The sequence below is a fragment of the Camelus bactrianus genome, chromosome 10, assembly GCF_048773025.1.
Source record: "Camelus bactrianus isolate YW-2024 breed Bactrian camel chromosome 10, ASM4877302v1, whole genome shotgun sequence".
NCBI classification, from domain to species: Eukaryota; Metazoa; Chordata; class Mammalia; order Artiodactyla; family Camelidae; genus Camelus; species Camelus bactrianus.
This window is the reverse complement of record NC_133548.1, coordinates 9952974-9980775: the sequence shown is the minus strand read 5'-3', so window position 1 is coordinate 9980775 and position 27802 is coordinate 9952974. Positions and strand designations below refer to the sequence as shown.

The following is a 27802-nucleotide window of genomic DNA, read 5'->3' as shown; positions in this document are numbered from 1 at the left end:
CAGTGGTGGAGCACATGCTTAGCATGCATGATGTCCTGGGTTCAAGCCCCAGTACCACCATTAACAAAACAAACAAAAAAACTTTGCAAAAACCTAGTTAAGAGAAATGCAGAAACAACTCCAAGGTAACATGGTAACCTGATCAGAGCTATGCTGGAGGCATGAACCCTGGGCCAAGTGAGGGAGCTCACCTGGCAGGGCGGGGATGGGCACCGGGGCTTCCTGAAGGGGCTAGCCTGTCTCTGAGAAGGAGACTCCAGGGAAAGTAAACAGTGTGGCAGTAGAAGTAAAAGTAGTAGTAGTAGTAGCAGCAGCAGCAGCAGCAGCAGCAGCAGCAGCAGCAGTTAAAATATAAATAGCATTCACTCCACGCGTCGCTGTCCTAAGCACTGCTCACACACTAACCCACGGAAGCCTTACAGCATCCTTCGTAAGGACACTATGCCCGTCTCATGGATGAAGACACTGTAACAGAAAGAAAGTTACAAGGCCCCACACGCCTAAGGGGTCAAAGCCCAGAGTCTGTCCCCAGAGCCCGAGTCTGCCTTCCACCCTGGATGGGAAAGAGGTATGAAGCCCCACAAAGGTGCGGGGAAGCTGTGGAGTTGCTGGACAGCTAAAAGCAAGGTTATTTCAAGTTTAAAATGAGAAAAAGTATGTACAGGGTCCAGCACACAGCCTGTGTGTTGCTGAGGGTGGACAGAGGGCAGGACAGAGGAAGCATTTCAGAGCCTTATGACCCACATCCCAATGCTTCCGGGACGTGGTATGGAATTGACTGGGGCTGGGGGAGGGACTACAGTCCCTCAGAGATTTATTCCAAGCCTTGCCCCTGAAAAAAGTACATGTGCATAGGCTCGCAAAGAGGGGAGCCACGGTGCCCTTCCCAACCCATGGGTCCTCCAAGAAGCTCTGTCCTCAACTTGTTTTTCTGGAAATGAAGGCAGACCTTAAGAATGTGTATTAGTATCTAGCCAGAAATCATTAGGTAACCCTGGGGCCCAGCTCAGTCCCAGGAGGCCCTCCAAGCCCTGGGTCACCACCTTGAATGACGCAGCTCCACCACCTGCAAACAGCGGGCAGCTCCACTGGCCCACCTTTCACTCAACAGTTTCTCTTGTCCTTCAGAAGTTGGTCCTGTTCAGAACCACGTGATGGGTGTTTTCCTAAAAGGACAATCACACTTTTCAAATCAGAAAAATTACCCCAAACTGGTTGAGGATACATAAAATTAAGTCACACATTAAGCCATACCTTCAAATTGGTCCTACTTTGGTTGGCAGATGTGGGAAAACCTCGAAGTCTTCCATGCACTGCCATCGTCATCACTCCACTCTTGGAAAGGCACCCATTAAGAACTCACCTAAGCTAGCGAGAGGCTGCATGCTCACAGGTGTTCATTGCAGTACTGTTTACAAAGAGCTAAAAACTTTGGTACGTTTTCCAAAAGGCGAGTTCCATGGGCGACGGGGCTTACAAAGGCTCTTCTAGTGAAATATTTATGAGGAAACTGGCTCAAAAAGTTCAATGGTTTCTGTGCTGCAGGAGTTGGACAAGGCTGTGCTAGCTAAGAGGCATTCTGGCCTTCCTAGGGAGACACGGTGTGCCCAAACTGACCTGACCACATGCACTGACATGGCAAAATACACGTGGAGGCTGTTGGATCCGTGTGAACTGCTCTGCTTAGAACCTGGCCCCGCCCCACCAGGGAACACTCCATATCTTGGCCCCCTCCCTGGCACCGTTGCACTCTAGCCATACTGGCCTCCTTCCCAGGCTCCACACATCTCCATCCTTGCAGCCTCAGAACCTTTCCTCCCTGTCTGCAACCTTCCTCCTCCCCTTTAGCTCCTCTCAGTCAGGCCTCAACTTTACTTGAAAAAGGCCTCTCTTGACCACCCAAAGAGGCCACACTGATCAGCCTACTTTCATTCCCTTATTAAATGGGGCATTCAAGATCTGATCTTTTAGCTACTATGTGCTGGCTGCCTCCCCCACCAGTTCTACTTCAAACCTTCAAACCCCAGGGTTATAGAAATCTTTGATTTAAGCCACATTGGGACAGGGTTTCTACCACCTCTGAGGGAAGAACTGAAGGATCCTTGAGAGCCAAAGGGCCGGCAGTTTCTCACTCTTCAGCACTTCCCTCACCCTTCCAGGCTCCTGTGGAAGCCAACCCCATAAGGCAAGTGAGAGTGACATGAGACCCTACAAAAGACACGGTCAAGGCCTGTAGGGACATGGGAGATTCATTCTGGCAATGGCTTGTAGATTTCTTTTTGTTTATTTCTGCTGTGCAATCAAAAAAAGAAAAAAAAAGCGATGACGGGCATCCTAGTTGCCCAAGTCTCACTTTGTGCTCCCTCCCTGACTTTCCTTGTTACAGACACACACAGACAGTGGCTATGTTTATTGTTTTCTTTTTTTAATGAAACTAGATCACTGCTTACAAAAACCTGCCTGAGCCCTGGGCCCAGCCCCTTCACAGTTCCCTTGGCTCAGCCTCTCCCTGACTCACAGGACCTGGAGCAAGGTGGGTGTGGCATGGCCACCAGCTCCAACTCCACGAACGCCAGGAGGGGAGAGGCCCTGGGCGCCGACTCTGAGCCCTCAGGGTGTGACAGTCCCACCTCCCATGTCCGTCCCCTTGGGGCCTGGGGGTGGCACAGATGAGGGCGGTCCATGCCACCGCAGCTCTCAGGCCATCACCGGACCAGAGTGAAATGATGTGAATGTCCCACCCCATACACCCCCCTCCCCCCGCAGTCTCTTCTCCCTCCCCCACCCCCCCCAACTCTACCCCACTACTGAGATGTGGCCCAGCTCCAGTTGGAGGGGCCGGGCCTACAGGCTGTAGAACTTGAGGCTCCGGTCCATGCCCGTTGAAGCGATGAACTTGGCGTGGTGCCCAAAGGCCACCCCTGTGGTCAGGCCACTATGCTCTGTGGAGAGACAAGACGCAACAGTGAGAAGGCTTTTCTCCCTCGGGGTCTTGGCACCAACCCCAATGATCTGCTCCCAATCCATCCAATCCCTTGTCGGTGCCCCGCACCCCACAGGCTGCTGCAGCCTTGTCTCCGCCAACTGTGAACTCCCAAGGGCAGGGCTCCCATCTGAACTGCACAACCCTGACCCCCAGGGCCCAGCTCGGGACTGGCCCATGGAGGCCGAGTGGACAGATGAGCGCCAGCCTCCCTCACCCAAGATTTCAGGGCAGCTGCAAGTCTGCTCAGTTCAAGGACCAGAATTGACTGGAAGCTGGCTTGGCAGTATTTAGTTCTAACTCCCTCCACGTAGCTGCAACAGTCCATTGTTCACCGAGTTCAAGTTCTCAGAGCTGTGACTCCAGGAAGCCTGGGCCCCCCACATATGATGGGGTGGAGTCAGGGCAGAGGAGGCTGGGCGGCCCTCTTCACAGGGCTTAGGGAGTTCATGGGCATAAGTCCCATTTCTTCTAGGTTTAGGATCCCAGATGGAGACACTACAAAGCCGCCCTGTGCTTCCAGCCTGCCACGCCACCTAACTCTGCTCCAAATCAGAGCCCGGAGCCCGGGCAAGGGTTAAAACCCGTGGGTGGGCCACAGTCAGGCCTGGAACACACACGCTGAGCAGGGCTCAGGAGAATCCAGGCTGGGAGAAGACACCTGTGCCCTACTCGCACCCTGCTCACGAGGACAAGAATCTCATCAACAAGGACAAGAGCAACTGCCTTTCATTCAGTTCCCACGGGTGGAGCAGTCACCCCGTTACCAGGCAGCTGGCACAACTGGCAAAGCAAATACTTTAAATCAATCTTTAAAGCTGAAGAAGCGCAGCTTTGAAAGGGTAAGTCCGGTGCCTGAGGCCACCATGACCACTAGGCGGCTGCCAACCCTGTTGGCCACGGTCTCAGCGTTTTATGCTTTTCTTCTCCAGGACTTACCACTGTAGCTAAGTAATTGTCTGTGAGGTCCTTCTACATCTGCCTTCCCAACCGGACCAGAAATTCCACTAGTGCAAACACTGGGTCTGTCTCAGCTACTCTCTGCTCCCCCAGGGACGAGCCACAGCACTCACTGATGATGGCGCATCCCTCCTTGGGCCAGACACCGTTCCAAACATACACTCACACATGTGTGCATGCTGCTATCTTATGCGTGTATCTTTATACATTACATACATTCGTAGTTTACTTGTTTACATATTTATATAAACTCATCTAAAAATATTTATATGTGCACATATGTATAAAAGAACTCATCTAAACCTCACAACAACCCCACCGGGTATACAGAGTTCTCCCCTGGCATCTGAGCGGTACTGGTTCCAGGAACCCCTGCAGATACCAAAATCCACGAATGCTCAAGTCCTTTATATAAAATAATGGCATACTCGCATGTAACTTACACACATTCTCCCATACACTTTAAGTTACCCCTAGATAACTTACAAAATCTTACAGAATGTAAATTCTATGTAGAGTTGTAAATACAATGTAAACGTTATATAAATAGTTGCCAGTGTGCGGCCAATTCATGGTTTGCTTTTCTGGATTTTTTTCTCCCCCAGATATTTTTGATCCACAGTTGGTTGAGTCTGTTGGGGACCGACTGTACTATCATCATTCTCCAGAGAGTTAAGTAACTTGCCCAGTGTCATAGAGCTTCAAGTGGTAAAGCTTATATTCAAAGTCAGGCAGTCAGATCCTTGACTTCACCCTGAGTTCATCTTCTTAGCCACTAAACTCTGCCACCTCAGGTAGTGATTAAAAGCTGCAAATTTGCACCTACCCCTAGAAATTCCTAACCCAGTGAGATTCTCCCACTTTCCTCTGGGCCAGGGCACCTGGAGACCTCAGGATCCCAGGGCCAGCCTCTACCTGTAAAGTGAAGAATCTCCGTCCACTGTTTGCAGATGTAGATCTGGACGTCTGTGCCCCCAAGGGCCAGGTAAGTACCACTCTGGTCAAAGATCAGTGACTTCACCTGCCAGAGTCAGGAGAGGGCACATGAGAGCAGAGACTAGGGGTGCTGGGCAGTTTAGAGTAATTCCATGAATAGACAAATGAGGAGGAGAGGCAATCGAGAGAGATGGGGGGAGGGAGGGGCGCACCTCAAAGTTGTTATCCAGCTGCAATGTCTTAAAGTTCTTAAGTTTGCGCAGATCCCAGAGCTTGACAGAGGAGTCATCGGCCGCTGTAGCCAGGTAGTAGCCATTCTCGGAGAAGGCAATGCTGGTGATGGGGCCCGAGTGGCCAGGGAAGTTGGCCACATTGGTGCGCTCCTACAGTGGGGGGCGGGGAGTCAAATGTCACCCACTGGTCATGAGGAAGGACAACCAGCAGGAATAGCAGGGATGGACAGCCCAGCCCGGGGCCCCCAGAACACACCTATCACCATGTCACACACACATGGCCACCGTCTCTTCACTCTTGGGATACCCCGGGGCCCGGTGCCACAAGCACTTAGCCACATGGCAGTCACAAGAGTGCCCGCTCTGGGTCACAGATGGAGGCTGCCAAGTCCTACCTTCAAGTCCCAGATCTTGATCTGAGAGTCCATAGTTCCTGTTCCGAAAATGAGTCCGTCGGGGTGGAACTGCGCACAGGTGAGAGCTGTGGAGTAGAGGGGTGGACACGTGGTCAGAGCCCACAGGGGAAGACTGAGCTCAGCCAAGGCAGGCTCCTTCTCCTCGCACTGCTCACCGTGCCCAGCACAGGGCCTGGCTCTCAGCAGGTGCTGGCAGCAAGTGCATTTTTAGAAGAACAAATGAGCCAACGACTAAATAAAACATAAAAATTAACGATATGCGGCAAATGAAGAGCCCAGTGCCTGGGAGGCAACTTACAGCAGCCAGAGGTCTCATCGGTCACCTTGGTGAGCACACGCCCTGTCTGGATGTCAGAGAAGGCCCAGTACTGAAAAGACAGAGACAACAGAGCCAGTAAGACAGTGGGCCCCAGGTTCCGGCAGCCCCGCAGGAAGGCAGGCCCCGGTTAGGCAGACCCCGCTAGGCTAGCCTTTCTTGGCAGAGGAAACACTCTCCCCCAGATTCTGGGGAACCAGCTGGGTCTGGTAAGATGTTCCCTCCTCCCAATGTCTGAGCTTCCCCGGGGCCTCTTCAGGGCCCCGGCTGGGACCACACCTGGTCATCAGAGGAGCTCAGGAGATAGTCACCAGTGGCGTGGAGGCTGAGGCCGGTCACCGCACTCTCATGGGCCCGAACAACCTGTACACAAGAGGCATTCGGGACCGACCAAATCCTGATAGTGGCATCTGGGGAGGCAGAAAACACCAGCTCCTGAAAGAAAAGCAAAGATGCAGGTTATCAGAGCCAAAGAACCATCCTACAAAAGGGGACTAGGGACAACTGCTCCTCTTCTCAGTCCCACCCTGCCTGGAACCACCCATCCACTCAAAAATGCCTAAGAGGATAAATGCTATCAGAATGAGAAATCAAACAGCATTTGGCCAAGAAGAGGCCCCGCCATCTAGTGGTAAAAAGGATAACTGCAGCAGAGGGAAACATCCCAAGCGGTTTCCAGGACCAGAGAAAAAGGTGGCTAGCGCAATTGAGAAACTAGAGAGTCAGTGCGGTTTCTCAGGCCCACATAACTTCACCAAGGAGACAGGAGGGGTGGGAGACTGGTTCTGGGACCCTAAACCACTGCTACAGGGCTCAGGAATGAGGGGCTGAGGGTACGAGGAGACCCCTTACCTGCGAAGGGTGAAACACCACACTGGTGACTTTCTTGGTATGGCCTTTGAGGGTGGCCAGGATTTGCTCAGAACTCTTGTCAAAGACAACAACATTTTTATCCGCCCCACCTGAAGAGAACCAAAGTGAGATCCAAAAATAAGTCAGGCCCCCCAGGTCCCTCTGCTGGAGAAGATCCTTTTGTTTCCAGGCTCACAGAGGACAGGAGCTTGCACTTTCCTCGCTGCCCTCCCTGCCCCGGCCTGCAGGGCCAAGCCGGCTCTCACCAGTGAGGATCTTGTTGGTGTCAGATGGGCAGAGGTCCAGGGCGAGGATCCCGGGAATGCTGGCACTGTGCAAGCCCTGTGCAGACAGTGCCAGGTTAAATCCTGTCACGGCTGAATCAAGGCCACCACAAAGCCACATGAACCCCCCAGCCCTGGCCTCGGCAAACAAGGGTGACTTCTGTTCCGCATCCGCTGCGCTTGGCTTTCTGCCTGGATGCAGTAACCCCCTCACTGCACTATCAGGAAAGCCAGAGCTGGGCAGGAAGAGAAGCCCTGACAAGTCAGCAGCCAAGGCTAGAAACGGGGCCAGAGGCCCTGGACGGCACCCCGTGCTGGCCCCCTCCACCACAGAAACAGCCGGGGAGGGCCTTGTCTCCAAGTCAGCGGGGGCCCGGCCACTCACCACATGAGATGCCACCTGACGGTATTTGCTGAGCTCTTCTGGCTTCACCAGCTCCTCAGGCACCGTCTTCCCTCTCTGAGAAAAAGAAAGAGACCCCCATGAAAAGGGGCAGTGAGTGCAGGGTTCAGCCATCTCCCTTTCTCCTAAGGGGCTGACCACCTCCCCCAGGCCCACTCTCGCCCCCGGCTCTAGGAGGACTCACCTTCTTACGCTCCGTGGTGAGCACAGTGGCCTTGTCTTGCAGCTGAGGAAAGAGCCGGGAACAGGCTCAATGTCAGACAAATTATTTTGCCAGGAAAACAGCCCGGGGGCTGCTGGTCACACTCTGCTCTCACAAGCATCACCAAGGACTCATCACCTGCCAGGCGCTGTGCTCAAGGCTAATGTGCGTATCTCGCTTTACTTTCACTCCAACCTTATGAGGTGGGTGTTGATGACCTCATTTCAGGGGAGGAAACTGAGAAGTGAAGTCACTCGCCCAAGGTCACAGAGGAGATAAATGGCAGCGCTCCCAGACCGTGGCCGCGCCGCTGAGATCCCAGATGCGTGCGGACGACCTCAACTGCTCGGAAGAGACACAAACTAGCCATTCCCACTAAGGAGGATGCTGTGACTACAACAGAGCGCCAGCCCTGGGCTCAGGGGCCAGCTCCACCTCCTGTGAGCTGGGCCTCTGAGTCTGAGTCTCAGGTTCTTTACAGATTCTTCATCTGTAAAATGTGAACAATGACTCCTGCCCTGTCTCCCTCAGCAGAAAAACCATGAAAACGTGTAACAAAACGTTCTAGTGTCTGCAAAGAACCCTCATGAGAGCTGCAAGTTGTTGCACTTCACAGAATTAAAATCCTTAAAATCCCCACAAGTTTATAAAGTAGGTACTATTATCCTCACTCTACAAGCCAGGGAATTAAGACACAGGATTGGCTGAGCCCACCCAAGGTCATAAAGCTCAGCAGTGGTGACATGAGAACACAAACCCAGGCAGTCTGGTCCAAGTCTGTGCTCTGCACCACGGCTCCACCTCCAAGTGGATACGACCAGCATTCCTACTGGACTCAAGGCAGGTAGTGAAAGGGGAGGGCCCATCAGCCCTCCAGCCGAGTGAGAGAGCGACGTACCTTCTGAATAATCTCGGGGGTCATTCCCACGAGCTCGCCCAAATCCATTGGCTCGCCTGCACCCTGAAGGGAAGGAAGGGGAAGGTGAGAGGAGCACAGAATGCCGGAGACTCTCACAGAAGGGCAACAGGCGCCTCCTCACACAAACGGGCGGCTGGCAGGGCCAGGGGGACACTCACCACAACGCTCGGCTGGGAGCTTGGCACAGCCTGGGGCACGATGAGACCAGCCTGTGGTTTCAGGGTCGCCAGAGCTGCACGAGAAAGGGACATTAGAAACGGGGTGCTGTAAAACAGGCCCAGCCCGGAGTGAGGGATGGCAGGGGAGAGGCTGGACCTTCTCGAGCAGCAGTGACTTCCTTGGTGAGACGGGCAATGACCCGGCAGGCGGCATCGTGCTGGTACAGGGCATGGGACAGCTCCTGGCGAGTGGTCTGCAGCTGCTGGCGCAGGGTGAAGCTGTGGAGCATGACTGCATCCTGGGAGAGGGAGACACTGCTGTGAGGGCCGGGAGGAGGAGGGAGCACCCAGCAAGAGAGTCAGCCCTTGATAAGAGGAGGCTGCCTCCCATCCCATGGCCTAGACCAGTATCCATGACCCGGGATGCAATACAGACACTCCCGGGCTCCCAGCCGGCACCAAACACTGGGCACACAGACGAGAGTGGGAGCCAGCTCCTTCCCTTCCCCATCCTCTCGAATTTGCCAGTGAATCTCAGGAGTTATGCGGTCACCTCACCAAAAGGGAATACAAATGCTACTGCTGCTGTTCACTGGTGGCCCTGGATGTGTCAGGCACTGGCCAGCCAGGCCCCGGATGTACTCATCCCTTCACATTTCAGAGCACCCACTAGGCATGGGCACTGCTCTCGATGCTGGAGCTGTACCGATGAGTAACACAAGGCCCTGACCCCATGAAGCTTATACTCTAATCTCACTCAAATTCTCCCCAAACCCTGATTGACAGGCACTAACGTGTGTCCTCCAGTTGGGAAAATCAAGACTCAGATGCAAGCACCCTGCCCAGGGTGACATGGCAAGCGGGCATCGGAGCTAAGTGTGCAACCGGGATCTGTGTGGCTTCAACCACCAGGCTCCTCTTCTGCCCTCACCCACCCCGCAGAACAGAAAACAATGCTCCATCCTTCTCAACCCCACATCCTGGTCCAATGACCCACTCTTTTCAAGTGGGGAAAACACCACTTCTCTTCCAGGGACTCACCCACTCATCCTGCAAGGCTTTTAGGATGGCTGGGATGCTGGTGGCTGAGGGAGGCTTGGGCCGGATTGGGTGAGCAACTGCCAAGAGAGGGAAAGTGGGTCTGAAAAACCATAACCTGGGGTGTGCTACCCCTCCCCACTCTTCCCCTCCACCTGCACTAACAGACCACCGCCTCCTCCCCTGGTGCACTGGCCCCCCTCTCCGGCTCTGAGCTAGGAGCGCCTCAGACTGCAGCCAGCCAGTGGGCACCTTTGATGTCAATGAGCTGCTCCTCGGACAGAGGCTGGTTGTTGATGGGGTCTGTGCCGTTCTCTGCAATGTACTTCTCAATGAGCCGCCGCTCATAGACATGATTAGAGACTGGGGACACACATGGGTGCTCTGGCACTTCATTGGAGACTGCGGAGAAAAGGCAGGCAGTCAGCTTGGCGGGTGAAAGGGACCTTGGGCCAAGGAGATGTTTCCCTGCCTACTGGCCTCAACAAGACCACGCGTCCCTACACTAACAGGAATCAAGACATGACACTAAGCCAGTTTTGGACTGTACCCAGAACGTTGTCCAGCAACCTAACTAGCTTCTCCATCAGTCTCCCATCAGTCCATCAACAAATAATTATTGCACAACTACCATCCACCGGGCGCTTGAGAGCGGTCAGTAATCCTTGCCCATCTCATTTCTGAATGAAGGTGCTTAGGCACCCATTATACTGGACGACAGGGAGATACACACGAAGCCACTCAAATCTCGGGCTAGAGCCTAGATGGATTCTCAGACAAAGAAATTACAAAGCAATATAACAAATGCTGTAATAACAAAAAGCATTTACACGGTGTTTACTAGATGCCAAGCACGACTATAAACACTTCCGCAGATTAACTCATCCTCACAACCACCCTCAACAGAGCTATCGTTTATACCCCTTGAGGACAGGGATTATAGCTGGTCTCTGACTTCCAGAACAATGCAGATGCCCAGCAGGCAGTCAGTAAACATCTAACAGATGAGCGAATGAGAGGAAGGATGGTGCTGGGGAACACGTAAAAGGGGTTCCTCAAGACTGAAAGGAAACAGTAAATGTGAAAATACTCTGCACATTGTAATTTCTTTAAATGTGAAAAGTTCTTTTTTCTAGCCACGTTCTCTTCCCTCCTTCTTCTCTTTGTTTGGATTTATGGAGAGGTTCTCAGAAGACTAAAGGGCTTGAGAGTTAGGAAGCAAGGAGAGAAAAAGCTGAGAAATTAATAACCTGATGAACAATGAGAATGGAAAACATCTCCATGCCTCAATGAAACACCAAAAGGAAAGACAGTACAAGGCATTTGAAAAAAGCATGGATTCAGGGTCAGAGAACCTGGCTCCATCACCCAGCTTCGCCAGTTAATTAGCTATTCTGTTTGACAAAAGCCACATTTTCCTTGGGCATTACATCCTTATCTGTAAAATCGGACCTTTATTTCTGCTTTGGAGCATTCTTGTGAGGATATAATGAGATCACAGACTTGCAAGTGCACTGTAAACCAATAAAAGCTTTATAAATGTGCGCTGTTTTTACTAGTCCTACAGCGTGAGGCTGGGAGCCAGAGACCTGGCTTTCAGCCCTGTCACTGCCTCCAACTCACTGTGTGACCTTCGCAAATTACAGAAGCTCTGCCGACCCGAGCAGGGCCTCAGACAACATCCAGTGCCAAGGCCTTCATTTTGCAGATGGGTAAACAGAGGCCCGCATCCTCCTGCCAGATCACAAAGCCAACTGGAGGAGGATCCTGCACAAGCCTTCGGGCTTCCCGATTCCTACACCAGAGCTGTTTCCCCTGCACCAGCTCTCTCTATGCAGGCCTCAGTTCCACTGCGCAAAAGAGATGGATGGCCTCAGTGCCTGCGACAATACGTTTGAGGCTTTAGGTAAACTATGAAGCGCTGCGCAAATGCACCCCACGCTTGAGGAGGAAGACCCCCGGGCTGACAGGCAGCCCCCCTGCCTCCCAGGAGCCCTGTTTTCACCTCCGCCCCCACCCCTGCACCGCAGCGGCTCGTAGATCCTCCTGCTCGGCTCTCCGGCCTCCTGCGACCCGCGATCGGCCTTAGCCCATACTCACTAGAGCAGATCAGGGACATGGCGCCGTCGCTACGCTCCGAGGCGTCTCACACCGAGCTCCGGGATCGGCTTCTCAGCCCCCTCGGGCCACTTCCGGTTCCTCGCTGCTTCCGGGACGCTCCGCGGCGAGCGGGGAGCGACCCCGCCGAGCGAAGCCCGCCTAGCGCTTCACGTGGAACCACGGCTGGTCGCGCGCCTCAGCCTCCAGCACTTAACGGAAACTGCCCTTTCCCAGAATGCAACCGTGCAGGAAAGGGAGCGCCAGGTCATACTCGGCTATTTCCGGGCCCACTCGGTTCCTTCCGTAACGCGCCCCTGGAGGAGGAGAGGAGGCCCGAAACTACATTTCCCATGATGCAGTGGGCCTTTTTAAAAAGCCAATCAATTCGGCAACACACTTGAGAACAGAGCTTGTTGGGGCCGTGGGATCGTAGTCTTCCAAACTTTGGCGTGCGAGAATCTCTTAAAATGCATCTTCCTGGGGTCTGCTTAAGAGAGCCTGCGTTTTCAGTGCGTGCCCCACGTGATTCCCGGGCAAGCGTTTCTCGGACTACCCTTAGAAAGACCCAGTGAAGAAGCCGTGGATGCAGATGGGTGAAGAAAACTAACGCTGGCCAAGCAACTGTTCTGGTCCTACCTTTTCTACCAATTTGCTCTGTGATTTTGGCCGAGTCATCAACTTCTCTTCGGCCACACTGGCATTTCAGGTCCTCAAACTTACCCTCTCTGGCTGGTTCCAGTGCTTTTGCCTGGAATACTTTCGTCAACTCGGACTGTCCCTCCTTCCCTTCCCGCCTATCCCCTCCAAAGGAAACTTCAGTCTCACCTTAAATGGTACTTCCTCTGGAGTCTTGTTCTTGACTTCTGAATTTTAGTCCGCACAGCACTCTGTAATTCTCCTCTGAACCATTCTGAATAACTATAATCATTTAATTATGTACAAGTAAATGTTTGATGTCTGGATACTCCGCTAGACTGTAAACTCCGAGATGACAGGAATCATCATTGTTGTGGTCACTGTTGCTTCGCAGAGTCTAACGCAGTGCCTGACACATAGCGGGAAAGTCATAACTATTGGTTGAACGACAGACTGCCTGCCAGGCCAGGCAGCTTAAGTACTTGGATGTGGTAGGAAATAAAGTGGAACCATTTAGATGGGACCTTGAACCAGAGTTGGTTAGACTTGACTGGGCTAGCAGTGGAACAGCAGTTCAGCTGTGAAGTGATAACCATGTTTCTAGAAGATTCCTCTGGAAGACATTTACTGAATGGGTTGGGAGGGGACAGACTGGAGGGAGAGGGACACAAAAATTTATTTATTGGACAAATCTTTGTTGAGTGCCCACTGTGGCCAGTCAGGAGGCACTGTACTTGGCATTGGGGATAGGACTCTGAGTGAAACAGAGTTGTCCCTATGTGGGGGAGCTTATGGCTGTGATGGAAGAATGGAGGAAAGGGGGAGTCTCTTCAAGGCTTTTGAGTTTTAAAAGCCAGCTCTTCAGGGAATAGAAAGGATTCAGGGCAATTGACTTTGGAGTAAATATTACAGGTGAGAACTTGATCTCAGATTACTCACCACTCCTCCCAATCTCAGCCTCCCCACAGAGGAGATAAAGATTATCTAAGGCTGGGAAGGGACACGTTGGGGAAGGGATATATACATGCATAGCTGTCAGTGGGTCCTTGAGACAGGAACTCTATGTCCTGCTTCCCCAGGCCAGGGCTGCTGTTACTTGGGAAGCAAGGCAACATATTGGGCAAATAATCCAGAAGAAGCTCCATTTCCCATATAGATTTAGTTGCAACCTATGTGGACAAGAGACAGACAATTAAGAAGGACAATGCAGCTCAAAGAGGTTTAGATGAATTCTTCTCGTTCCCCCCTCCAACTCTATGTTAATTTTCCAAAAGGTGTGTACAACCTGAGAAACAAGGATAGAAAGAACCCTGAACTGTCTGAGGATGTTTCTACCACTCAGCTGGAAGAGAGTTGAAAAGAAATTAACTTGTCATAGGAAAAAAAAAAAAAGAAAAGTTACATTTCTTGCATGGGAAAGTCCATGACATGAGGTTGGTAGTTCTACAAATAAGAAACGATCTCACAAGCACATGTGAGGTTCCAACTGTGCAACTGTTAGAAAGGCTGGAAGGTGAGGCCCAGGATGCTGCTAGAGCCCGTTCTGGAAGAAAGAGACCCTTAGCCAAGGGAGGAAGTAATAAGGGGCCAGAGGAAGATGGGTATGTCTGGGAAACATCTGAAGGAAAGAAACAACTTGACATGATGGCAGACTGGTGGCTACTCATGTGTAGTCTGTGTGAAACAAGGACTCACCATATGGTCCTCCAAGGATGAAGTCATTAGCCACTACAGTCGCTGCCCTACAGCACACCCTGAAAAGAATTCAGAATGAAGAACGGGATGAGCCACTCTGTGCTTTGGCAAAACAGGTCCTTACATAGTTAGATATAACAGGAAAAAAATTTAATGAACCCCAACTTTCCACTGAGACATATGCTGGATCGCTGATGCTTCTTAGCCAAAATCACAGGTACACTGGCCTCTCCCCAAACCTCTTCTGAGCAGTTTCTCAGACTATCTGAGAGGCTGTCTCCTGGGCTAGAGTCCTCAGTAAGACACTGCATAAAACTCAACTCATAACTCTTATGTTGTGCACTTTTTTTCAATTGACAGTTTTGGTGACCATGAAAGGACCCAGAGCAACCTCTCTCCTTTGCCTGAACTCTAATAGGATCCAGAACCATGGTACCAGCAAGGGCCCCTTGTGCCTGTCTGCCTCCTTGGTGTGCCCAGATGAATTTAGGTGAGTCACTCCTGGTCTTGCTCTAGCATCTTGGTTGACAATCCTGAGTTTTATTCAGAGATTGTTAAACTCCTCACTATGAGGAGCAAGTTACCCTTGAACTTAGGATTCAAGAACAGGTGCCTTTATTTCCCAGTTGACAGACACTGGGAAGATTTTGCTCAGTTGAAAGACAGTGAGGAGATTGGGACTGGGTGATTAGGGAGGAGGCTGACCTGATATCTTTCCTCAAATCGGCTTCACAGACTTTAACAGAATTTGTTAAAGAATTTATTTCACAAAAATAACTAAATTTCCTTGACAATTGCATTGTAATCACGTCTTTAACCATGCCTTTTAAAGTCTTTTTTCATTTATAGACAGCTAGTGTTTTGCTCTGATGCTTTTTGAAAAGTACAGGTTTCTGATAAGTTTCAGATTATACTTCTAAACTGGGTAAGAAATTAAAGAATTCTGTTGGAAAAACTGATGTCTTTATAAAACTAACAGAGTATCAATATCAACAAGTATAACTTTTTATCTGAAATGTTTTTGGCTTTTAATCTTCGTTTTCCAGATATAAGGAAACCTTTTCCCTTAAGCTGTGACTTACAGCAATTTGGTAAATTATACCTTTGTAAGCAGAATTGAAATGTTTATCTTTTCTCTCTACCTGATACCTTCAGAATTTGTAAACTCTTTGTGAGTATTCTTAGTCTCACGGCAATATAGTTATTCGTGTAAGTTCAGTAAGAAACTGTTCCCCTTGAGCCCTCCTACACTGTTAGTGGGAATATAGTTTGGTGCAGCCATTATGGAAAACAGTATGGAGATTCCTTAAAAAACTAAAAATAGTTTTAGTTACTGAATGAGAAAACTAATTCAAAAAGATACAGACACCCCAATGTTCATAGCAGCACTATTTACAGTAACCAAATCATGGAAATAACCTAAATGTCCATCAATAGATGACTGGATAAAGAAGATGTGGTCTATATATACAATGAAATATTACTCAGCCATAAAAAAGAATGAAATAATGCCAATTGCAGCAACTTAGATGGTCCTAGAGATTATCATATTAAGTGAGGTAAGTCAGACAGAGAAAGACAAATAGCATTTGATGTCATTTATTTGTGGAATCTAAAAAAAAAGGCACAAATGAACTTATTTACAAAACAGGAACAGACTCACAGACATAGAAAACAAACTTAGGGTTACCAAAGGGGAAAGGGGGACGAAGGGATAAATTAGGAGTTTGGAATGAACTACTATATATAAAATTGATAAACAGCAAGTTCCAACTGTGTAGAACAGGGAACTATATTAAATTGCTTGTAATAACCTATAATGAGAAAGAATATGAAAAAGAATATATATGTATGTATAACTGAATTACTATGCTGTACACCAGAAACTAAGACAACATTGTAAATCCACTATACTTCAATTTAAAAAAAAAGAAAAGAAAGCCACTTCCTGGCAGATGCAAAAACCTCAAGATATTTTCGACTTCAAGAAGAGAGTAATTCATCCAAATTTATAGGTATTCAAGACAGAATCTGATGGCAAATCCTTGGCATGCATTTCCTGGCCTTGAGAGGACTTTTAAAGTTCAGTTTGAGAATTCTTATGAAAAGTCCCAGCAAAGTCAATTTAAAAGAGCGTATATGATCTATTACACTTATATGAATAATGAAGCCAAGTTTATTGAAACCAGACTTATTCTGCAAACAAATTAGTCTTAATTTTGGCTATATTTGGTAGAGTGAGGGTGGTTTTGGAGAGAAGAATTAGGTTTCAGTAATACACCTTTGTGGATATTAAGTTCTAGTGTTGTTAATTATCTTTGAGTTTTGGTATTTACTGCCTAAGACTCACTTCCTAGATGGTCCCTTTTACTATGTTGCATTATTGTAAAGCTTAATTGAATTATTAAAAGGACATTCTAAGCTAGTTTCTGAAGCTTATCATAGTAATCTGTCTTGGGATAAAGATCAGATGCCCCATGACCTGCAACCAGGGGATTACGCATACTGGAAAAGACATCATTTAAAGGACTCTCTCCAACCTAAATCAAAGGATACTTATCAGGTACTCTTAACTAGATCCTGTGAAGTGAAACTGAAGGGAACTCTGACTCTTGGATTCATATCTCCCACTTTAAAAGGCCCTCCTGTACCAAACTGGTCTATGGAGAGGACTGCTGACCTAAAATCACCTTAAAACAACACTCAGAGGAGAAACTACAACTGCACCAGGATGAGGAGAAGGTGACATCAAAAAAAATTTAAAATAAAAGAATAAATTTAAAAAATTTGTTAAGGGGAGGGTAATAGCTCAGTGGTAGAGCACATGCTTAGCATGCACGAGGTCCTGGGTTCAAACCCCAGTACCTCCACCGGAAAAAAAAAAAAGAAAGAAAGAAAGAAGAAGATGACATCAGAAGTAGACAGCTATCCCAAGATACTGGGCCTGACCTGTGTGATTATTTATAATGTTTTCTTGATTTCAATTGCAAGTACAAATCCTGTGCAGTTTAAAAGTCAATCCAATTGTCAAGTTATGGTCAATTAGTCATGTCCAGTATTTCTGGTTTACCTTGGTGGATTTCTCCACTCCAAGACTTTGATTGGGTAGCCCTTAGGAAATTTATTCTAGAAGAAAGAAGTTATATAGTTCTGTTCAGGCCATTACTGAAATTACTAGATGGGACCCCCCCCTCACTTGGCTAATCAATCATACCTGCTCTGACTCTGGTCATAAATAGAAATTTTCTTTAAAGTTTACTCCATCAGAACAATGAGCTAAATTTCAGTCAAAAACCATAACTTCTTGCTTATTCGGCGAGATCCTCCCTCAGTTATGGATGGTTATATATGGTTAACACCAGGCTATGGTCATTTTAGTTTAAAGGCCCCATTATGTTGGGAATAATTAAATTATACTAGGAATAATCAGCCTAATTACATTAGGAAATTGGGCTGAGTGTCTTATGAATAATGCCAATATATCATTACCCTTAAAGACAGCAATTGACTAGGTCAGATGACTGGGGATATATTGGGCTGCACCAAATGGAAGTTCTTGGTTTAACTTCTTCCTTATGACCTTATTCATGCTTCTAGGTGTCTTACTGGCATTCTGCCTCTTCTATGACATTGTCATTTCTTTCATTACCCAGCATGTCACTGAGCCTCTGACAAAAATAATGTTGACTAAACAACTTGAAACCATTGATCAAATATATAATTCTATATAAGATTAAAATGATTGTAATAGTGTAACTCTAGACATGGGAGGAAGCAACAAGAGGGAATCATTTCCTGGACCAGCAAGATAGGTGGTCCAGAGACTTTTATGGCTACCTAACAGGAAGTCCAGCAATAGCGCACTGAGTGGCATATCAACGAAATCCTCACCTGACCTAGGAATAAGCCTTACTAGCACCATGTGACAAACTACTTACAAAAGGCCTCCCAAACCTTGGTCAAATTTATGACCACAAGGGGGCAGTGTAAAACAAGGAATGTCACTCACCATCCAGTTCCACAAGTCAATAAATCAAGCCACTGGCAGCTGCTGATATGCAATATACCCTGAAAGGAATTCAGAATGAACAGGATAAATCACTCTGTGCTTTGGGAAAACGGGTAAAACGAGCCCTTAGATAATTATATATAACAGGAAACATTTTTATGAACACTGATTCTTTCATCTTCCCATACTTAGAAAAGCACTAGGATCATTAACTGAGATATCTGTTCCTCTTGACTAGCAGTAACCTTCTTCTGAGATGTATGCTGGATTGCTGATACTTCTTAGCCAAAATCACGGATATACCGGCCTCTCCCCCTACCTCTTCTGAGTAGTCCCTCAGAGCTATCTAAGAGGCTGTCTCTGGACTATAGTTCTCAGTAAGACACTGCACAAAACTCAATTCACAGCTCTTACGTAGTGTGTTTTTCTTTCAGTCAACATCTTGGAAGAAGGCAGAATTAGCAAACTGATAACAGCAGGGAGAAAAAAAAGGAGTTCTGTTTTACAGTTTTGAGTTTCAGAAACTGTTTTAACATCAAGAGGGAGCTTGCTTATGGTACCCAATGGGATAAAGCATTTGGACAGCAACCATGTTTTTAAAATAAATGTTCACTCTCCTCTCGTCATTGAATCTCTTGTTGTGCAGTGGAGTGGTATTTTTAGGACCTTCTAATACTTCATAGAGTCAAACAATAAAATTCAGTCTAGCAAATTTCCAAGATCTTATTGGCTATAAAAGATTCATCAATCAGGCAGCATCCCATCTCCAAAGGGCTACAGTAGGGAAAGGCTTTTAAGGCAGGACATGGGACTGAGAAACAGAAAAAAAAGATTATTTCGGGCATAGGTAATCTATCTATGGGGAACATAAGGGGTCAGTGTATCAGATTATGTCATCTTCCTTTGGGGGCTAGAGAGAGCCCATATGACAGGTTGCCTCATTGGTGCTGACCAAAAAATCTCCTGACTGACTGATTAAGTCTACATTTCTAGGGGAGACTGAAACTTCATTTAGGTTAGGTATTAAGCCCGGGTTTGAGGGCTTGTCCTAGCATAATTAACCCCATTTCAAACCTATGGTTTTCTTTTTAACAACATTGAAGTTGAAACAAGAATATCCAGAGAGATGAAGTGATTTGCCTAGAATCACAAAGCAGGCAAAAAAAAAATCACTTCATTCCAAATCTGTTGTTCAAATGTCCTTCATAACGCCGCCTTTTTGCTACAAATGGGCTCTGGGAGTTGGTACCTTTATTTCTCTAAAACTGAGAGAACATTTGGGAGCCATCTGCAGGGTTTGAATGTAGAAATGCCCTCAGAGGGAGAGGATGCATTTTCTCACTTTTGCGCCTCTTACTGCTTTTCTAACAACCTTTCCCTTTGTGCCTTTTTAGCGCGAAAAGTTTCTCAGAACAGGTGCATTCAGGAGCCTCTCCCTTAGAACTACATTTCCCACAATGCCTCAGGAGAGACCACATAGCTGAGAACTACATTGCCCGAAATGCCAAGGGTTTTTTTTTTTTTTTTTTAGAGGCAGATAAGCTTCCCCTCTGAATTCAAAGATCCAGTTTGCCCAGATATAGTCACTTCTTTCCTTTTTCCTGCCAGAAAATTCCGTTCCCAGCTCGAACTTCGACCCCATTCTCTGGATGGGAACGCATGGGGCAAAACATAGTCCTAGAATAGGGCGCATGCGCTGACCGGCACCAGGCTTGGGCCCGAAGGGAGGCAGGCAGGTCCCCGGGCTCATCCCGCCTTGCGCGTGCGCAGACGATACACCAACGCCCCAGTGTGGAGGCGCGGGTTTAGTGGCGCGTTTTAGTGAAGTCGCACGTGAAGGGCAGCGGGGGCCGTAGCCCGGTGAGTGCGAGCCGAGACCAGGACTCGAGGTCAGCATGCGGGACCGGGAGGTGACAGCCGCTGCAGGCGGGAGCAGGGCGGAACCGGGAGGCCTGGCGAGCAGCAGTGGGGAGGGGTCCGACGTCGCGCGGTGGGGGAAACCAACTGGGGATCCTGCTCACCGTTGCTAAGCAACAGGGGGCGTCGTTACTAGGTAACACGGGAGGCACGCGTTTCCGGGGAGAAGAGCGTTCCGATAGCTGCTCCGAGGTCCGGCCGAGACCTGGCGGCTGTCAGGCTGGGGGACGAGGCTAGTGCTGAGCCCCTCACCCCTGACTCTTGCCTACGGCCTAGCATCCCACGGCCTCGCTCCGAGCCCTTTGGGATACTCCCAACCCCCGGGCCGCAGCGCGTCCCTTGCCGGCGACGCCACAAAGCAGGGCTTGGCAGGGGACACGCTGTTCGAAATAGCACATACATGCCACTGACACCCTGTCTCAGAGAGACTGGGTCCTGGAGAGGGCGCGGTGCGCCTGGGAAGCTGCCCCTTTGCCTGTCGCCCTGCCCCCAAACAGTTGCCGGGCAGCAGCTGTCCGGGGCTTAGCGGGGGCTGCCCTCACCTGCCAGGACGCTGACTTCATTCTCAGTGGCAGCTTCGCCCGGTCTAGGAGCTTCCTTTCAACTCAGCTGTGCTTTTCGGTGGCCGCTACATATTTGGATCAACTTAAAAATAGCCTCCTCTCCGCATCTCTCCATGGCTCTGCATTGCTACCGTCACCGCTTCTTGGCGGGCTTCTAATACTCACTTATTAGTCATTGTTCTGTGCTAGGCGCTGGGCTTCCAAGAAAAGTTAGCTGTGAAGTCTGAAGGGGAGGAGGTACTCAAAGTAATGGCGGAAGCAGGCATATAAACTGCTAAATTATGCGACAGTGTAATAAGAGATATCTTGGCAATTTGTGTACTGCAATGCTTCTGTAGATGTTTACAGAGTTCTTGCAGAAACATGTTAACTCCTTGCAATAACTCTTAACCTCGCTTGACCCGTTTTACATTCGAGGAGACGAAAACTCAGGTTAAGTAATAGGCATAAGGTAGTGCTTGTAGTGTGTGACAGAGATGAGCCTGGGACAGAAGGAAGTCTAGAGTCCTTTGTGCACTGCTACACTTTGGGGGTTTTGCCTACAGTAGACTTCCGTGCTGCTGATCATTTGTGGCAGTTGTCTGGTTATGCATCAGAAATCTCTGAGGAGCTCTAGAAACCAAAGCCTGAACCCATCTATGGGAGAGTATGAGTAAGGCAGCCCCGCAAGGAGGCAGACACCTTTGCTTGAAAAGACTCTACAGGCTGAGAACCGGTGCTCCCTAGGGACAGCTCCAGCAATGATGGAGAAATCAGGGCCGGCAGAGGGCACTAAGTCAGCTGCCCCTCCTGCCATGTAGTGATTCATAGTGTGGAAGGAAGCTAATGGGAGGAAGAAGACTTGGCAGGGGATGTGTGGACCGCCACACCCTGCCTGCCCTCAGCAAACCACAGCTAAACATATGCTGCCTTCTCATACCGTAGTTCAGTGAAGCAGTTTCCTCAGCTCAGCAGGGTTCTCCTGGCCCTGCCTGAGCCATATTGCAGCTGTCTGAACAGAAGTGGCAGGTCTAGTCCCATATTTTTGCTGGCCTCATACGTCTTGGTGCAAACCCATGACGTGTAAGCCCAGCAGGTGTTTCATCCTCTGGGGTGTGATCCCGTTGCAGGGTCTAGGTGTTCTCTCACTTTGAGTTGGTTGACTTGGAGCAGGACTTTAAGCACCTCGAGGACAGGGACCATATCTTACTAAGGCAGTGTGAGGATGTGGAACGAACCACAGGGTAAGGTTTAGATCCTGGCTTCTGGAGTCAAGTCCCAGTTCTGCTGTGTGAACCTAAACAAGTCACTTGATCTCTGAGCCATAGTTTTCTGAGCAATATGTGTAGAGTAGCAGGACCTTATAAGATTGTTATAAGAGTTAAATGCAGTGGTGAGATAACAAGCACTTAATTATAAAACAACACACACTATACATACCACACACACTATACATACCACACACACAGTTTATCATGGTTGTGTGCCTCCTGTTTGGCTGCGGTCTAGCATTACAGGAGATGAAGATGGTTAAGACATACTTCTGCTCAGAGCTCAAGACTGCTTCAGCTCTTGACTGCCATGGCTTCTCTTTATTCCAAGTATTTGATTGGGCCAAAGTGAGGAGGCATCATGGCCATGGGTCAGATTCTTGCTGAAGAAGAAAGGAGAAGGAATGCTGTGAACGCAGTCTGAAGAAGGGGACCAGACAGCTATCTGCACTCTTACATGCAAATGGCCCACTCCAGACTCCTGTTCGATTTGGTTTCTGGTACCCTTCAGAAGGTCAGCTGGCGGGGCAATGCCAGCCTCATCGTGGAGTTTATTTCATGGTCCTCCAGCTCCTTTCAGCTGGAACATAGGGACGCCTGAAAGTTGAGGATGGCACAGAACCCAGGAGGCTGCCATGGAGGGAGCAGCTCACATCATCCTGACCTTCTAGAACTGAGGAGATGACATCTGATCCCTCCTGGTGGAGGCCCTTGGATATAGAATCCAACCCAGGATAGCAGCCCTGTTCTTTCAGTCCGCAGTCATGACCCAGATAGACCAGGAACTGACCTGAGTGATCCTCATCTCCGACCACTGGTGGCAGGGACCGTCTGTTTCCTGATTTGTGCCAAGAAGAATAGAAGGCTTCCCCGTTTGAGGTTGTTGTATATGAACTGCATGTTTGGCAGCCCTGCTTGATCCTCCAGGTCTCAGGAGGGACTTACAGCAGCTGTTTCTGGGCCAAAAGTTGCCCTGAAAGTGATATTTTTATAACCTCTTCTTGGACCCTCCTCCTTCCCACTAAACAAGAATGAGAATATCTTCTCTTCCATCTCGTCCATCCTGACAGCTCCAGATTTCTGGCCAACTCCCTGAGTGCCCTGGTAACTGCACAAACTTCGAAAACCTGGTTGCTTCTGCCTCGGGGGCATGGCCTAGCCTCTGCTCATCAGGGCTGAATCATGGAAACTCCCTGGAGCCACAGGTTCATTTCTGAGCCTGGAAGAGAACAGGGGATTTGCTGGTAGGGTTTGACTTTTCTCAAGCATGGTGGCAAGTAGAAGTTGGAACTGAAAACGTTTTTCTTGGCTGCATCCACACATATTTCAATGAGTTGGTACTTGTTGGGTCTTAACCTGCCTATAGCATCACGTTACAGACGAGATCAGAGCACAAAATACAAAGTGGCTAAGTGAATTGTCACCAGTAATTCATAGAGTTGACTGGTAGATGCCAAGACTATTTTACTACTTTGGCTCATGAATAAGCCTATTGTTTGACTTTCCAAATCACTTCTGAGACTTAAGTTGGAGAGGATACAGCACGGTGGTGTGTGTGAGGGGATCTGATGTCAGATGCCCCTGGATTCAAATCCTGGCTTCCCCACTAACTACTTATCCTTCCTTGGTTTCTTCATCAGTGAAGAGGGGGATAATAACAGTACCTACCTGCTGGGTTGTTGTTGGATTAAATGTAATTGGTGGTGCATGGTTAACTTTTTATTACTCATAATATCTTGACTTCGGAGTTGTGCTTTCACTCTGCCTACGTTGGGGGCTGGGGAGTTGAGGTCATTCTGTGTCAGGGGGGTTCAACTTTGCCCAGTGGAATCCCTTGGGGAGCCTTTGCAGATCTAGGATCAGGCCACACCAGACGGTGACATCAGAACCTCTGGGCTTGGGACAGAGGCCTCAGTACTTGGTGTAGCTTCCAGGTGATTCCAGTGAGCAACTGCAGTTGACACCCGCTGTGTTACCTTCACCACCGGTGAGTGTGCGATTTGGAAGCAGAACCTTAGGTTCAAATCCTGGCCTTTCTACTTAGCCCAGCAACCTTGGGCAAATGCTTAACTCCTAAGTCTCAGCTTCTTCTCCTCTGTATTGGTAGTGGCAGGAGGCTAACACCCACCTCACATGAGAGCGGATGGCCTGTGTGCAGTATGTTCTTATTTGAGCATGTAACTGATCACTTTTCCTTATGTCATTTATTTGTGTGCTGTTTTTCAATTTTTTGAAAAAATCAGCTTTATCTTCAGTAGTCTGTAATCTCCTTGGGAACAGAACCTTATGGTCTTTTTTTTTTTTTAATGCCCAAAGCACCTAAGATGCAGAGATAGGCCTTCAGAGTTTAGAACTGGAATAAGCCTTAGAGAGATCTTGTCATCCACTTAAGGCCCGGAATGATACTTGCTGGTTAATTAATATGCAGGTGGTAAAGAATGTGAAAGAGGAACCTGTGAATCAGATCGTTGTGCCCAGCTTAAGTCGAAAGTCCCAGTTCTGCCTTTCTCAGCGAACAGGGTGGGGTGGAGGAGGGAGATGGGGCATGTCATGCCTGGGACAGTGGGTGTCTCTGCTCATTCGGGCTCTCTGCTCACCCTGAGCTTCTCTCCCGGCAGACCCAGCCATGGCAGGCACAGGGAGCAGTTTGCCATGGGGCAAGCATCTGTTCAAAGTCATCCTGGTGGTCCTCGTGGCCTTCCTCCTCCTCCACTCAGCATCATCCCAGTCCCATCGAGACTTTGTGTCATCAGACCAGCAGAAGAGGGAGGTCCCAGTTGATCTCCTGAGCCAGATAGGTCGATCTGTGCGGGGAACACTGGATGCCTGGATTGGCCCAGAAACCACCCACCTGATTTCTGAGGTAAGGAAGGCATTCCCTGCCGTGATTCCATGAACTGAGGAAAGAGGAGATGTCCATGGCCGCTGTCTTGGCTCCACATCCTCTGTGTGTCGTAATCCCTGGGGCAGAGAGCCCCAGATTCCACAGGATGAAGCCAGACAGTTCCTGCCTTTTGCACTCCCTTTGTTTGATTCCTACCCAACGGCCTTTAGCTCCACCCCCAGTTTTCCCTTTTTCCTGCCCTTCCCTGCCAGAAAGGCTAGGAAATGAGCCATCTTTATAAACCTGTGTCACGGGTGACTGCAGAGTGTGACTTTGGTCTAAATCTGACCCGAAATCTAAAATTGGCAAACTGGCAAGACCTGAGTCCATTCCTTCACCTGGAGAGGTCGGGGTGGGGATGACACAGGGCCTTAAGGCAGGGCTGTCTCTTCCACCTAATGGATCCCAAGCTTGTCACATACCTTTGATAGGTCGTACTAAACAAGTCACTTGTAAAATCTGTAATACAGAAGAGCTGATTGTCTCCTTTTCCATGGAAAGATCCTAGCCCTTTACAGGTCTTACTTCACACACCTTCATGATTCCCTGGGAGAGTCGGAGTGCCCCAGTTTTATGGGGTGACTACTCCAGGGACTTGATGAGCACCCCCATGCCCATGTTCCCCTGCAACTACCACCGCAGTATTCCTGCCAATCAGTTGAATTAGGGCCCAGATGTCCTGGGTTCCATTTCAGAAAGGAGAAATGGCCTGGTGTCCAAGCCTGTGCACTAGAAAGTGGCTGTGGAAGGGACCCCTCAGTCAGGCCCAGGCAGGCAAACCTCTGGCAAGAGGCGGGGTGGGGGAGATGTTCGTGGGAGGTGCTGGTGAGGCTCGAAGGAGGGGTGATCATGACTTCTGGACTCATCTCCTGCCTGGCTCTTCCTGCAGACCTTGGCCCAGGTGATGTGGGCCGTCTCATCCGCCATCTCTGTGGCCTTCTTCGCTCTGTCTGGGATCGCCGCACAGCTGCTGAGTGCCTTGGGGCTCGAAGGTGAGTGGCAGAGAACTGGTTAGGTCAGCTGGAGCTCAGCCTGTCTCTTCTTGTTTAGGGGAGTTTATCTTTTCAGGGTCTAGACTTTTTCCCCAGGAACACCTCCCGGGTTCCCCCAGAGGCCAGCATAAGAGCAGGCTAATATTGTCACCACCTGCCGGGTCATTGTTTGCTTCACACCAGGTGAAGCATGATGCTCAGACATAGCACCTCATCTGTCACCCACAGCCCAGAGAATTACTCCCATTTCATAGATGCAACAGGCTTGACCAAGAGAAGTAACGTCCTCCCAGCCAGCGGGAACTGGAGCTGAGGTCCAAGCTCATGTCTCTGACCCTATGAAAGAGGATTTTCCCTTTGCAGAGGGGTTTAGCTCCTCCCCTTTTTGGGGTTCTTGACCACCCCTCTCCCCTCACCACTCCAGGCTGGCTGATTCTGTGACTCTCTCCCCTTCCAGGAGATCACCTCACCCAGGGCCTGAAGCTCAGCCCGGGCCAGGTCCAGACCTTCCTGCTGTGGGGAGCAGGGGCCCTGGTGGCCTATTGGCTGCTGTCCCTGCTCCTCGGCTTGGTCTTGGCCTTGCTGGGGCGAATCCTGTGGGGCCTGAAGCTGGTCCTCTTCCTGGCCGCCTTTGTGGCCCTGGTGAGGTCGGTACCCGACCCGTCCACCCGGGCCTTGCTCCTCCTGGCCTTGCTCACCCTCTACGCCCTGCTGAGCCGCCTCACTGGCACCCGGGCCTCGGGCGCCCAGCTGGAGGCCAAGGTGCGGGGGCTGGAGCGCCAGGTGGAGGAGCTGCGCTGGCGGCAGAGGCGAGCGGCCAAAGGGCCCCGAAGTGTGGAGGAGGAGTGAGGAGGACGCTGGACACCGCCACCTTCATCGTACCAAAGAGCTGAGCTGCTTCTGGGTTTCACAGCCCTCCTCCAGCCCCCTGCCCCTCCCTTGCCCTGTCTCTGAACCTTCCGAACCTTGATCTGGGCACCACACCCCTTAGCCGAGAGAGAGGAAGACCATTCTGCTGGTCCTCAGGGGCCCTGTCTTCTGAGGTTCTCTGCCTGGGGTTGGTTCTCTTAACCCTCTCTCTGCTCCCAGCCTGTCTTAGCCAGGGCCGGTTGGGGGGCCTCCTTGCCAGCTTCTGCACCTGCTCTCAGCGAACATCACTGCTGTTGGCCTCCCGTGACTCAGTTACCACCTTGCCTTCCTCCTGATGCCCTGGCGCTCCTGTCCTTCTCTGGCTCTTCCTTTGCTAAGTCCCCAGCTTCCTTCCCATTTGTCTTCTTCCAGCTCAGTCTTCCAGCCAGACCACGGTCCCTCAAGGCATGCTCCTGTTCCTTCATTGCCCTGTGTGGGGAAGAAGCGGGGCAGATGGGGCTTGAGGGGAAGGGAAATGGGGGAGTTCCCCTGAGGGGCTGGGGCTGGGATGTACATGAGTCTGTTACAAGTGCCTTAATCCGAGCCAGTGGGGCCTTTTGCCTGCCCGCTGCCGTACTGTATGTAGGAAGGTGCACTGTGGCTGCTTTGTGTCCAGAGGAGAGTGGTTCCTCTCAGAATCTTGATTCCCCTTCAGCCAAAGCAAAAGATGACTGCTTCATAGGCTTGTGCCTGCAAGTAGGACCCTGCAGTGGCCACCAGATCCCCTGTGGGGACTTCAGAGACCCTGAAGGAGGAAAGAGGGGTCATCTCCTTGTCTGTACCATGCCAGGCGGCTCTCCATCTCTCTCTCTCCATCACTGCCACCAAGGAGTTGCTGATCAGCGGCCGCCAGCAGCCTGGGAGGAACACAGAACAAACAGTAGAGATGCCCCCACAACCCCTTTCCCGTGTCATGCTCTGGGGGAGCCGGGGGAGCCGAGCCCTCCCCACGGGGCTCTCCTCTGGTGGAGGTGGGCATCCTCCTCTGCCAGACCCAGCACATGATGTGAAGAGTAAAGACATGCCCAGGTCTGTTGAGGTTTGATGTGGAATCACAGCTGCAGTGATATATATTTTTATCAGCGCTTGGTTGGTTTTAAATAAAGTGCACGCTATTTTATTATCTTGTTCCGGATAAAACGTATTT

The 27802-nt window shown here is 49.8% G+C and overlaps 2 protein-coding genes across 4 annotated transcripts; one reads left to right on the top strand and one right to left on the bottom strand.

The window, feature by feature from the left end:
• Window positions 1–2404: 2404 nt before the first annotated feature.
• On the bottom strand, window positions 2405–12052 carry PRPF19 (pre-mRNA processing factor 19). Its single transcript, XM_010956374.3, has 16 exons — window positions 11801–12052; window positions 9953–10102; window positions 9704–9780; window positions 8820–8961; window positions 8663–8736; window positions 8484–8546; window positions 7568–7609; window positions 7366–7440; window positions 6963–7038; window positions 6697–6806; window positions 6124–6279; window positions 5827–5896; window positions 5508–5593; window positions 5092–5262; window positions 4859–4964; window positions 2405–2942 (listed from the first exon to the last, which is right to left on the bottom strand). Exons 1-16 carry the CDS (start codon window positions 11817–11819, stop codon window positions 2845–2847), a joined length of 1515 nt encoding a protein of 504 aa, XP_010954676.1. The 5' UTR covers window positions 11820–12052; the 3' UTR covers window positions 2405–2844.
• A 7791-nt stretch (window positions 12053–19843) lies between these two features.
• TMEM109 (transmembrane protein 109) lies at window positions 19844–26790 on the top strand. 3 transcript variants are annotated; one of them, XM_010956376.3, is made up of 4 exons: window positions 19844–20000; window positions 24489–24733; window positions 25644–25746; window positions 26204–26790. In XM_010956376.3, exons 2-4 carry the CDS (start codon window positions 24497–24499, stop codon window positions 26593–26595), a joined length of 732 nt encoding a protein of 243 aa, XP_010954678.1. In that variant the 5' UTR covers window positions 19844–20000; window positions 24489–24496; the 3' UTR covers window positions 26596–26790. The 3 variants fall into 3 exon arrangements, with proteins under 3 accessions (XP_010954678.1, XP_010954677.1, XP_010954679.1); XM_010956375.3 differs by having other exon boundaries at window positions 19871–20029; XM_010956377.3 differs by lacking the exon at window positions 19844–20000 and adding an exon at window positions 21687–23857.
• Window positions 26791–27802: the final 1012 nt, after the last annotated feature.